The 12,426-nt window shown below is 60.6% G+C and overlaps 1 protein-coding gene across 4 annotated transcripts in view; it reads left to right on the forward strand.

The window, feature by feature from the left end:
• Nucleotides 1-12,426, forward strand: part of AK8 (adenylate kinase 8) — a 120,949-nt gene that overhangs the window by 45,639 nt on the left and 62,884 nt on the right. For all 4 annotated transcript variants that reach the window (XM_066366816.1, XM_066366817.1, XM_066366818.1 and 1 more), the window contains one exon: nt 5,091-5,180. In XM_066366816.1, coding sequence (XP_066222913.1) covers nt 5,091-5,180 — 90 coding nt within the window. The remainder of the gene's footprint in view (nt 1-5,090; nt 5,181-12,426) is intronic.

Here is a 12,426-nt window from a genome sequence, read left to right on the forward strand (position 1 = left end):
GTCAGGATATAGCTAGTCTTTCTGACCACTGTCTGCGTGGTATATCTTGGAACTGTTCTCTTTTAAACTATGTCTGCGTTTTTAAATATGCTTTGTAAGCAACACAGAGTTGGCTCTTGCTTTTTAAGAAACCCAGTCTCGATGTTGTTCTGCTGTTCTGTTTAGTCCATTTCCGTTTAAGTACTGTATCCCCCCATGTACAAGACGCACCCTTTCTCAAAAAACTGGGGGTCTAAAAACTGGGTGTGTCTTATACAGTTGTAGTTTTTTTTTACTTGCATTTCCTGGGGTTTTTTGCGTGGATGAGAAGTTATATGAATTTTATGATGAATAAAACCTGAGTTCAATAACTTTATGTAATACTTTTTTTTTTCTTCAAATTTTGAGCCCCCAAGCAAAGGTGCGTCTTATACATGGGAACATCTTGCACATGGGGAAATACGGTCGTTTTTACATGGTGGGCTGGAGTCTGCCTTCCTGGTTGGTTGTTTCCTGTTTGTGTTACCTGCTCCGTGTTCCTTCTTTCCCGTCAGCTTCTGTATTGACCACTTTTTTAGTGACTCATCTGACTTCCCCTGTTGCCTGGTCAGCTTCATCACTTGGCTTCATTCTGTCAGTGGCTGTTTCTAGGGACTAAATACACACCCTTTTCTTGTCACAGTCTATCCTGAGCTGCTATCACCCCCCCACCCCCACCCCCGTGTCACACAGTGACCTTCCAGCAGGGAAGTTACCGGCTCCGGGCGTCCTCACGTCACGTCACGTGTGTTACTCTACACGTTATGCGCTCTACAGTACGTCGTAATTGTCTGCACTTTGTGTGGTCTCTCTCTCTCTCTCTTTTTTTTTTTTTTTTTAGTCAAGAAATGCAGGTGAAGGAGGCTTTTATACACACCTACATGTCAACAGTCTTCACTCCTTTGTTTAGATCCAAGTTTCCATCTGATATCATTTTCTTTCAGCCTAAAGAACTCCCTTTAACATTTCTTGTAGTGAGCGTCGGCTGGTGACAAACTCTCTCCGCTTTCATCTGTCTGGAAATGTCTTTGTTTGGCCTTCATTCTTGCAGGGTGTTTTTGCTGCGTATAGAAATCTATAGCTATGACAGGGTTTTTTCCTTCCTCTCAGCACTTTAAAGACGTCATTCCGTGGTCTGATGGCTTCCGTTGCTTCTGATGAGAACTCAGATTATTTTTATCATCGGTTCCCCGCAGATGAGCCTCTTTCCCTCCACTTGGGGTGCTTGAGCTTTCGGGGATTTAACGATTATGTACTGAGGTGTAGTTTTCTTTGTATTTATTCTTCCTGGGTCTCAGAGGTTCTTGGATTTATGGATTGATAATTTTTTTTTTGTATTTTTCTGAAGCTAGAAATGGGGAGAGACAGTCAGACAGACTCCCGCATGTGCCCGACCGGGATCCACCCGGCACGCCCACCAGGGGGCGACGCTCTGCCCCTCTGGGGCGTCGCTCTGTTGCGACCAGAGCCTCTCTAGCGCCTGGGGCAGAGGCCAAGGAGCCATCCCCAGTGCCTGGGCCATCTTTGCTCCAATGGAGCCTTGGCTGCAGGAGGGGAAGAGAGAGACAGAGAGGAAGGAGAGGGGGAGGGGTGGAGAAGCAGACAGGCGCTTCTCCTGTGTGCCCTGGCCGGGAATCAAACCCGGGACTTCTGCACACCAGGCTGACGCTCTACCACTGAGCCAACCGGCCAGGGCCTATGGGTTGATAATTTTCATTGAATTTTTAAATTCGGCCCTGGCCAGTTGGCTCAGTGGTAGAGCGTCAGCCTGGTGTGCAGGAGTCCCGGGTTGGATTCCCGGTCAGGGCACACAGGAGAAGCGCCCATCTGCTTCTCTCCTCCTCTCCCTCTCCCCCTTCTCTCTCTCTCTCTTCCCTTCCTGCAGCCAGTGGCTCGATTGGTCCAAGCATCAGCCCCAGACAGGGGTTGCCGCCTGGTGGATCCCGACCGGGGTGCATGTGGGAGTCTGTCTCTTTATCTCCTGTCTTCTCACTTAAAAAAAATTTTTTTTTAATTCTTCTACCATTATTTTCTCAAATATTTTCATCTGCACCCCCTTTTTATTTCTGGAACTCCAATTACATGTATGTTAGACTGCGACATGCTCCTTTCGTTCTCTTGTATTTTTCCGGTCCCCCCAACTGCCTCTCTGTGTTCGTGTGGACGCTGCCTGTCACCTGTCACCTGTCTTCCTGTCTTCACATCCCCTGGCTGCAGCCCATCTGGCAGTGTGTCCCAGCTCCAGAATTTCCACCTGGTTCTTTTCCTCTTGTTTCCATTTCTCTGCTGGGATTCCTCCACCTAGTCGCTCATTTTAACCACCTTTTCCTTAAAGTCTACACACATTTGTGGTAGGTGTTCTGAAGTCCTTGTGTGCTAATGCCAGCCTCCGGGTCATCTCTTGACCTGATTCCATGGCCACTTTCCCTCCTTAGAGGGGTCCTTGTTCCTGGCTCTGTAGCAGATCAAGTCGTATTTTATGATCCACTGGACCTTGTGGTTCTCACATTATTGAGAGTCTGGTTTGTGTGGTTTTGCTTTAAGAATCCTGAGTTCATTGGGCCTGACCTGTGGTGGCGCAGTGGATAAAGCATCGACCTGGAAACACTGAGGTTACCAGCTTGAAACCCTGGATTTGCCTGGTCAAGCCACATATGGGAGTTGATGCTTCCTGCTCCCCCCCCAAAAATGAATAAATAAATAAATAATCTAAGAAAAAAGAATACTGAGTTCAAAAGAGTGGAGCTGTACCAAGTGGTTAAGTTACTGAAGGATCCACTGGGTCCATCTGAGGCTTATTTTTAATTTTGTGAGGGCAGGATGAGAGTGTGCCTTCCTGGGCCGGGTGTCCGGGGTCTCGGCCGCGTGTCTGGGGCCTCAGCCGGGCGTCCGGGGTCTCGGCCGGGCGTCCGGGGTCTCGGCCGCGTGTCCGGGGTCTCGGCCGCGTGTCCCGGGTCTCGGCCGTGTGTCCGGGGTCTCGGCCGGGTGTCCCGGGTCTCGGCCGCGTGTCCGGGTCTCATCCGGGGTCTTGGCCGCGTGTCCGGGGTCTCGACCGGGTGTCCGGGTCTCAGCTGCGTGTCCGGGGTCTCGACCGGGTGTCCCGGGTCTCAGCTGCGTGTCCCGGGTCTCGGCTGGGCGTCCCGGGTCTCGGCCGGGCATCCGGGGTCTCGGCCGCGTGTCCGGGGTCTCGACCGGGTGTCCGGGGTCTCGGCTGCGTGTCCCGGGTCTTGGCTGGGTGTCTGCGGTGTGAAAAGTGACCATAGGTAGAAATCCAAGGTGAGATGGAACTCCATGTGTCCCTTCTTGCAGAACCACAGCGCTGGTCAGCTGTCGTCCACGGCCTGAGAAGAGTTGCTTCACATATATATTTTTTTGTCATGGTTTTCACGACAGAAGGGCAGCATGCTGTTACTCCTTCATGGCCAGAATGGGACGCTAAGCCTGGGTTTGGTGTCGCACAGACTCGGGTTTGAGCCTCCCCAGCCGTGCCACTGGCTCTGTGACCTAGAGCAGGCGACGTCACCTCTCGGCTGGCTCTGTGACCTAGAGCAGGCGACGTCACCTCTCGGCTGGCTCTGTGACCTAGAGCAGGCGACGTCACCTCTCGGCTGGCTCTGTGACCTAGAGCAGGCGACGTCACCTCTCGGCTGGCTCTGTGACCTAGAGCAGGCGACGTCACCTCTCGGCTGGCTCTGTGACCTAGAGCAGGCGACGTCACCTCTCGGCTGGCTCTGTGACCTAGAGCAGGCGACGTCACCTCTCGGCTGGCTCTGTGACCTAGAGCAGGCGACGTCACCTCTCGGCTGGCTCTGTGACCTAGAGCAGGCGACGTCACCTCTCGGCTGGCTCTGTGACCTAGAGCAGGCGACGTCACCTCTCGGCTGGCTCTGTGACCTAGAGCAGGCGACGTCACCTCTCGGCTGGCTCTGTGACCTAGAGCAGGCGACGTCACCTCTCGGCTGGCTCTGTGACCTAGAGCAGGCGACGTCACCTCTCGGCTGGCTCTGTGACCTAGAGCAGGCGACGTCACCTCTCGAGTCTGTTTCCTCACCTGAAAAACCACCGGTTGCCGTGAGGACTGAGGAAGACCACACACACCCGGCAGGGCGCTTGGCCCGTGGGAAGGTCCCTGCCCCGTGACCGCCTGCCTTCACTGTGGCTTCCGTCTCCCTCGGGGAGGGAGCTGCCAGCTGCCCCGAGTCCGGCCCTGCTGTCACCTCCACAGCGAAGGACGCCTGTCCTTGCCCAGGATGTAGTCTCAGTGACGGCTGCTGTCTTATACCTTCACTTCATTCAGTTACTGTCAGGATTTGTTGTTGTTGTTGCTTTAGAACAGGAAGAAAACTCCTTGGCCTTAAAGTTGAGAAAAGCAAGACTGTGGAATTAATGGGTGAAAGCCCAGCCTGAACCTTGGCTCTGGCGCTCACCGCCGTCCGAAGCCAAGGAGCCCGGTGTCCGCTCCTTCCACGCTGCTTGACCGACACCTCGTGTGTTGGCCACGTCCGGGGCTCATGCCGGGAGGGCCCCTGCGCGCACGCCCGTGCCTCCCAAGGGGGCAGCAGCGTGGCCGGGCACTCCGTGTGCCCCCGTGGTCACCAGGGGGTCCGTTTGCTCGAACAAGCCCTCCTATCCGTGGACCCGTGACCCCAAGCAGACGCCTCGCTGACCAGAAGCCGCAGGCTTCCCCGCCACCCCCTGTGTGAACGGCGTGAACAGGAGCGTGTGCGGGACACATCGCTCGGCCCAGCTCTGTGGCCGGACACCAGTCCTCACCCACCAGAGCCCCACGGGGCAGTTCGGGCCCCTGGGTCCCGCAGGGGCTGCCACGCCGCGACCTCCCCGTGACGTCTTCCCGCCCTCCCCGGTTTTTCATGCGTCCCACACCCTCCTCACCAGCCTCTTAATTTCCCAGTTCCTTTTTGGAATTTGCTTTCACTTGGACACACGCCCACGCTCAGAAAAACCCTCTCATTTTTTTTCAGCGACCCTGTTTCCCCCGGCAGGCAGCACTGGGGCCTTTTTTTGTCTCATTCTTATTGTGACGAGGGCCTTTCTGCCCCTCTCCCCTCCAGTGTGCTGCGGGCAGCTGCTGAAAGAGGTCGTGGCCGAAGAGTCCAAGTTCAGCGAGGCCATCCGGCCCTACTTTGAACAGGAGTTGACAGGTAGGCCACACTTTCCCCGACCACCCAAGCCTCCCAGGTCCCGGAGTTGACCAGCTCCCTGGGGCTCGCCGAGAACCGGGGGCTCGGAGGGGAAACAGGCCTGTCCCGGGAGCAGAGGCCCCGTGCCCGCTCCCTGAGGCTCGCCGAGAACCGGGGACTCGGAGGGGGAACAGGCCTGTCCCGGGAGCAGAGAACCGGGGGCTCGGAGGGGGAACAGGCCTGTCCCGGGAGCAGAGGCCCCGTGCCCGCTCCCTGGGGCTCACTGAGAACTGGGGGCTCGGAGGGGGAACAGGCCTGTCCCGGGAGCAGAGGCCCCGTGCCCGCTCCCTGAGGCTCGCCGAGAACCGGGGGCTCGGAGGGGGAATAGGCCTGTCCCTGGAGCAGAGGCCCCATGCCCGCTCCCTGAGGCTCGCCGAGAACCGGGGGCTCGGAGGGGGAATAGGCCTGTCCCTGGAGCAGAGGCCCCGTGCCCGCTCCCTGGGGCTCGCCGAGAACCGGGGGCTCGGAGAGGGAACGGGCCTGTCCCGGGAGCAGAGGCCCCGTGCCTGCTCCCTGGGAAGGCCCCTGGCCTCCCGCCTGACCATCGGACGGCCTGTGTGGGTCAGCACTGCTGTGCTCTCACCGGTGCTTTGGAAGGTGTCTGTTTCCCAGGGATGCTTGCTCTCCGTAACTGGTGACACTTAAAATGGGGGCCAGGAGAGGCCACAGAGCGCCCCGTCCTTCACTAGTCAGCATGCACAGCACACTGTGGGCAGAGAATCCGATTCAACCAGCACTCAGAGCCGGGCGTGCAGACAGCTTTGCGACCGGCCGTTGGTCCTCGGAGGGTCCGACGGTACCTGCCTGATGGGTGAGGCCGGACCAGATCATCCTTCCAGCACCCCCTCCGCCCACCAGGACCTACCACCTGAAAGTATTCCTAAGCTCCGGCCCTGAGGAAGGGAGCCTTTGGGATCTTTCTGGTCCAGTTCCCTGCGTCCACAAGCGAGCCGCAGAGCGGGGCCTGTCTGGGCCCCTCCGGACCCCGTGGCCTCCCCGGGCGGCGTGTCCTGGCCCACGGCTCCCCCTCTTGTGTGAAGTGCTGTATCTTCTCTGTGCCATCGGCACAGTGTGAGGTCTGGTACCAGCGTGGGCTTGCTGTGAGGGCAGTCGCCCGAAGGCAGCTGTGGTCAGAGGGACAGGACAGCATGTGCGCTGATGGGGACACCTCCTGGCAGGGCGCCCCGCGCCGGTTTCCGCTGTCCTCCCGGCAGGGGCCCCGCGCTGGTTCCCGCCGTCCTCCCGGCAGGGTACCCTGGGCTGGTTCCCGCCGTCCTCCCGGCAGGGTACCCTGGGCCGGTTCCCGCCGTCCTCCCGGCAGGGTAAGCTGACCAGGAAGTGGTAACATCAGGCTGCCTGCTCCCAGCCGTCAGCTGAGAGGGCTCCCCCACCCCGTCCCAGGCGACGTCCTGGCCTGGACGTCCCAAGTCCCTTCTCAGCATGTCCTGGCTCCCAGGGTGACGTTCAAGTGCGCAGAGTCGGTGATGCACGTCGGGCGGGCCGGAGAGGGAGCCCCGTGTTCCCGAGCCAGGCACCCCAGCCCGTTCCCTTCTCAGAGTCAGCTCCTGCGGGTGAGGTGCCCGTGGACACCCCCAGTCACGGGGACGGGTATGGGGTGCGCCCGGAAGGCGTGCGGGTAGGAACACATCGCTGTGGCAGCCGCGGGGGCAGGGACCTGAAGCCTCTGGCAGTGCCGGCTTCCCGTGGGTCGGCGTGGCGGGTGGTCAGCTCCCTAAAGAGCAGTGGTTGACGGAGTGAGTGAATGTGCTACGAGTGAGCGGACTGAGCGTGTTACGTGTTACGTGTTGCTGCGCCTCTTCCATGGCGGGGACCGGACGGTATTCAGCTGCTGCTCTAACCAGCCTGTCGTCGAGGGGGAATGGGTGGGCCAGCTCACACGTGCCCCGGGAGCAGCTGGGACTCGTCATTCCGTCAGTGTGCCCGCGTGTCTGCTGGGGCCGGGTTGCTCCTTCCCTGTTGCTGCAGCAACAGCACAGATGTGTTATCTCCCAGGCCTGGGGGGGCGGGGCTGGTCCTTCCCCGGGCTGCGGGGGTGGGGGACCTGAGTCAGTGCCTGCGGGGTGGGGGGGGGGGAGCTGGTCCTTCCCCAGGCCTGGGGCCAGCCGTCCCGAGTCAGTGCCTGCGGGGCGGGGGGGGGGGGGGAGCTGGTCCTTCCCCAGGCCTGGGGCCAGCCGTCCCGAGTCAGTGCCTGCGGGGCGGGGGCGGGGGGGAGCTGGTCCTTCCCCAGGCCTGGGGCCAGCCGTCCCGAGTCAGTGCCTGCGGGGCGGGGGGGGGGGGGAGCTGGTCCTTCCCCAGGCCTGGGGCCAGCCGTCCCGAGTCAGTGCCTGCGGGGCGGGGGCGGGGGGGAGCTGGTCCTTCCCCAGGCCTGGGGCCAGCCGTCCCGAGTCAGTGCCTGCGGGGCGGGGGGGGGGGGGAGCTGGTCCTTCCCCAGGCCTGGGGCCAGCCGTCCCGAGTCAGTGCCTGCGGGGTGGGGGGGGAGCTGGTCCTTCCCCAGGCCTGGGGCCAGCCGTCCTGAGTCGGTGGCTGCGGGGGGAGGGGGGCTGGTCCTTCCCCAGGCTGCGGGGGTGGGGGGCGTGCTCCATGCCCTTCACAGCTGCCGGAGGCCCCTCAGAGGCCCCTCAGAGGCCCCTCGGCCAGCTTCCGCTGGTCAGCACAGTCCCGTCTTCCCACCCGTTTTCTCTGGCCTTGAAAAATAAACCTGGCGAGTCTTTTCAGTGGTGGCCAAGAGGCAGAGTGGCTCGCTTGTTTTTTGGTGACTAGAAAGGAGACTGAAGGCACAGTCTCCTATAAGATCGTCACTGCTCTGTGCCGAATGTGCCCTCTGCAACCTTCTGTCACTTAGACTCTGTAACGCCAGACCTCTCACTCCCTACAAAACTCAAGACACAACAGCACCCAATACGGCATCTCCCTCACCAGAGCAATGAATTCCGTCACTGAGCATAACAAAGAACGCATCTGTGCCACTCACAGGGTCTATTAGTGGGCTATGGAGATGCCCCCCGAGGAAACCAGACCACTTGCTGGGCAGAGGAGGGCGCTGGAACCCCTGGCCTGGCAGGGACCCACTTCCCCAGCCTGTGGAAGGGAGGGCGTGTACAGGACTCTCCTGATTCTGTTGGAAGGGAGGTCGGGCTAAACGCGCAAACTCTGCTTAGCCACCCGCCCTTGATGACCTCCCAGCCGAGGCCCTGCGCCTGCTCCTGGAAGCCAGCATCACTGATGTCCGGGACCCGGTGTCGGGGTGCCACCTCAGGGGCTTGGTCATCAGCCATGTCACCTCCCCATACCTGAGCCGTTTGGAGACAGGCCCAGAGTTTGCGGGGGGCGTCACAGGGAAGATGTGGGGACCCGAGGGCTCCGTGGGCTTCTGGACACGGTCTCCAAGTCCAGGCCCAGGGACAAGCCCCTGAGATGCTGAGATGGCCCCTGCCCCAGTAACAGCCACGCCCCGACGGTGGGCTGGGGAACTGGCCCCGGGCCCTGCCTGGGCAGAGGCAGCAGTGGGGAGGGAGTCCGAGGTACCCCCTCTCTGGGAAAGTGGGGCAGGGGGCGGAGGGGGCCGCCAGATCTGTCTCCCCCAAGCCGCCCTGGGCCCAGAAGTCCCTCCCAAGTGCACAGACAGTAGCTGCTTCCTTTTGGGGGACCACCGAGGCGTCCATCTCAGATTTCCGTCTTCACACCCGAGGCATGTTTCAGCCCTCTCTGCCTTCAGGGCCAGCACCGTTCCTGGGGACGCAGGGTCTCTCCCCACCCCCTGCCCCTGTTCTCGTCGGTGCCGTCCAGAAACGTGAAGGTTCTAGGAACTCCGGTCAAGGGCAGAGGCCTCGTCGCCCCCGAGCACAGCCCTGCCCCTCTGAGCTGGCAGCTGTCACCACCAGAGCCTCCAATCATGTAGCCAGCCCCGTGCAGAAATACACCCTCGCCCCCTCCTAAGTATTTTTCTCCGCACGGGGCTCCTCCGCTGGGGACACTCTGCCCCGTGCTCCAGGCCGCCGGCAGCCGCGGCCAGCCTCCGCCACCCCTCCCGGAGCTCCTGCCAGGTCAGGCTGTTGCCCGCTCCACTCACCTTGGAGCTGCAGCCCCAGAGGCAGGAGCCGTGTGACTGCCATGCATCGGGGCCACCCTGGCGGTCGTCACCACCGTCAGCAGCTCAGTGGAACAGACCCAGATGGCGTCCTTTCCCCGTGGAGCTGCCCCCCCACACGCATGGGGCCTCAGGGTGTGATGTCCCAGCCATGACCTCTGTGGACACAGCTATGTTCTCTCCTGTCCTCATGGGGGCTGCCAACACCTCCTCTTCTCAAATCAGCTGCAAAATTAATAACTACTGTTTTCCCGTCTTTCCACGCTCACTGGGCAGAGGACCCCAGGGCCCCATCTCCGCTCCTCCCGGTCTCCTGGCTGCACGCTGTGCACAGGGCGTGGGGGTGCTCATTCAGTGCCCTGGACTTGGGAGTGTATGGGTCTGCGCCCCCTAACCTCGTCTGACTTGAGCTGCCACGGACAGAACAAACTCATTCCCGAGGGTTCCGCACGTGCCTTCGCCACTCAGCCACCCGTGTCACGGCCGCCGCGGTCAGGCTGTGCCCGGCTCGCGGGGTCGGCCCCGTCACGCAGCTACGCCCGGCTCGCGGGGTCGGCCCCGTCACGCAGCTACGCCCGGCTCACGGGGTCGGCCCCGTCACGCAGCTACCCGTGGCGGTCAGGCTGTGCCCGGCTCGCGGGGTCGGCCCCGTCACGCAGCTACCCGTGGCGGTCAGGCTGCACCCAGCTTGCGGGGTCGGCCCCGTCACGCAGCTACCCGTGGCGGTCAGGCTGCGCCCGGCTCGCGGGGTTGGCCCCGTCACGCAGCTACGCCCGGCTCGCGGGGTCGGCCCCGTCACGCAGCTACCCGTGGCGGTCAGGCTGCGCCCGGCTCGCGGGGTCGGCCCCGTCACGCAGCTACCCGTGGCGGTCAGGCTGCGCCCGGCTCGCGAGGTCAGCCCTGTCACGCAGCTCAGTCGCCGGAGCCCCTGCCATGTTCACACAGGCATGACACGAGTCAAAACCGTCCTGAGCTTTTGGAAGAAGAGGTTCTCGGCTGCTCCTGCACGTTTGCAGTGAGGCAGCCGGTGCCCCTCTGTGCAGCGGTAGAGGCTCTCCCCAAGATCAGGCACGGCGCCCCCAGACCCCGTTCTCTGCTGGGATCATCGGGGGCTCACGGTGCCACCGCCTCCATGTGCCGGGACCCCTCTCCCACCAGAGGTTGTTTAAGGTGAGGCTTCTCAGTCCCAGAGACCTGGAGTGTCCAGAGGAGAGCAGCCCCTTGGTGCCATGGGGCTGTCTGTGTCCCCAGTGTCCTCTAAGCATAACAGCGGCCTTGCCATCGGCCTCGGCTCAACACGGAGAAGTCTGCGCAGCCATATTTCTCTCCCCTGTCCCAGGACTTCCAGGCCTGAATTGTGGCCTGGTGCGTGGCGGTATGTCTGGCTGCTGGCAGTGGGTACAGGTGGAGCCCAGACCGCTGGCTCTAATTAGTGGTGCAGAGAGAGGGTGACTCCTGTCCGGCCCTGCTGGTTATTTCCCTTCCAGAGCCTTGCTCGGCCTTTCTCTGGTCAGCCACCCAGGACAACATGGCGTGTCTGGCCTGCGTTGGTTCAGTTCTTTGCTCTGGGTGTGAGATGTTTGTCTCGGTCAGAATGTGTGTGGGGGGTGCTTTCAGGTCAGGGACCCCCACCGAGGGCATCCAGGCGGTGGGGGTTTGAGTCAGACTCTAGCTTTTTCTGTTTCCTGTCTCTCCAGGAGCAGAAGGGGAATTGTGCATTCCAACATGGGCTGACCGAGCTTGTTGGCCAGATCACCACGAGCTCCTAAGGCACTGCAGCCCTGTAACCAGCCCCACCGGTCCGCACCCTCCCTGCAGCTGAGCGGCCAGTCCCTGGGTGCTCAGCCCACCTGACATCGGGCTTCAGGTGGGCTGTGTCCCCTTCATCTGTGCGATGCCTTTCCCCTAGAAGCGAGGCCTGGTGTGCAGAGGAGATACCTCCCTGCAAGGCAGGTCATTACTGAGTGTTACCTGGGCCGCCGCAGGCCTCCCTAAACACTTCGTCGGGAGAGGGTCCCTGGTGGCCCAGCAGCAGAACAGGCGAAGAGGCAGGGTGGGAGGGGGGAGATCAGAAGGAGATCCAACTCTTAATTTGCACCCTTTCTGGTAATGAGACCCCACCGCAGCCAACGCAGCCCTCCCAGCACGAAAAAAAAGCCAAACCAGCCCCAAATTGAGATGATTACGAGTGTTTTCGAGAGCCTTACGCGCCAGCCTCCCAGGAGGCGTGGATCAGAGCGCAGCAGCAGCACCTCTTTTTTTTTTTAGGGGAATTAATATCCTCATCACTAAATGCACACTAAAGACTCCACAATAGGCCGGCTCTTTGCATTTGTTAAAAACTTGCGCGGAGTTGCCGCGTTGAAAGACAAAGGGAGGCTGGCGGTGTGAGCGGAGGCACGCGGAGGCGCGCGGAGGCGCGGAGGCAGCGGATAGCGGCCGCGGCGCCCGCAGCGTAACCCGGAGGGACCTCCGCCCGGCTCCGGCGCCGGCTGTGCCCGCGGTGTGTTCGTGGGAGCGGAAGACAGCGCCCGGCGCTCTAAATTATTTACCAGTTGATTAATAGACTCACAGGGGTATAATTAGAAGAGGGAGAGACAGCGGGCACAGTAACCGGTACAGCGCTTGGGGGAACGGGAGCCTTTATTTTTTTAAAGAAACTTTCTAGGGTGCTGGGCGTTTGAAGATAAGTTGGGAAGAGCTCAGTGCCTCTTCCCTTTTGAAGTGGAAATAGGACAGTTTGAATCCGTCGAGTTTAATTTTTCACAAGCTTTAGGGGCCCCGCGGTGCAACTCCCTTTTTATTATTGAAAAAAAAAACAACTCCACGTTTTTCTTTCATTTTCCTACACACACACACACACACACACACACACACACACGCACACACGCACACACACGCACACACACGCACACACAGTCCAAGCAGGAAGTAATAAACACGTTCATTTACTCTTTCAGTCAACGTGTATTTTATCCGCTGTGCCTCCCCGCACTGTGTCCCCACCTGTCCCGTGGGCGCCCCACCCCACCAGGGCCCCCAGGCAGGGCCGCTCCAGGGTGATTAGCGGCAGCCCTGTAATTTTATGCATTAAAGCCT

The sequence above is a fragment of the Saccopteryx leptura genome, chromosome 2, assembly GCF_036850995.1.
Source record: "Saccopteryx leptura isolate mSacLep1 chromosome 2, mSacLep1_pri_phased_curated, whole genome shotgun sequence".
Taxonomy (NCBI): Eukaryota; Metazoa; Chordata; class Mammalia; order Chiroptera; family Emballonuridae; genus Saccopteryx; species Saccopteryx leptura.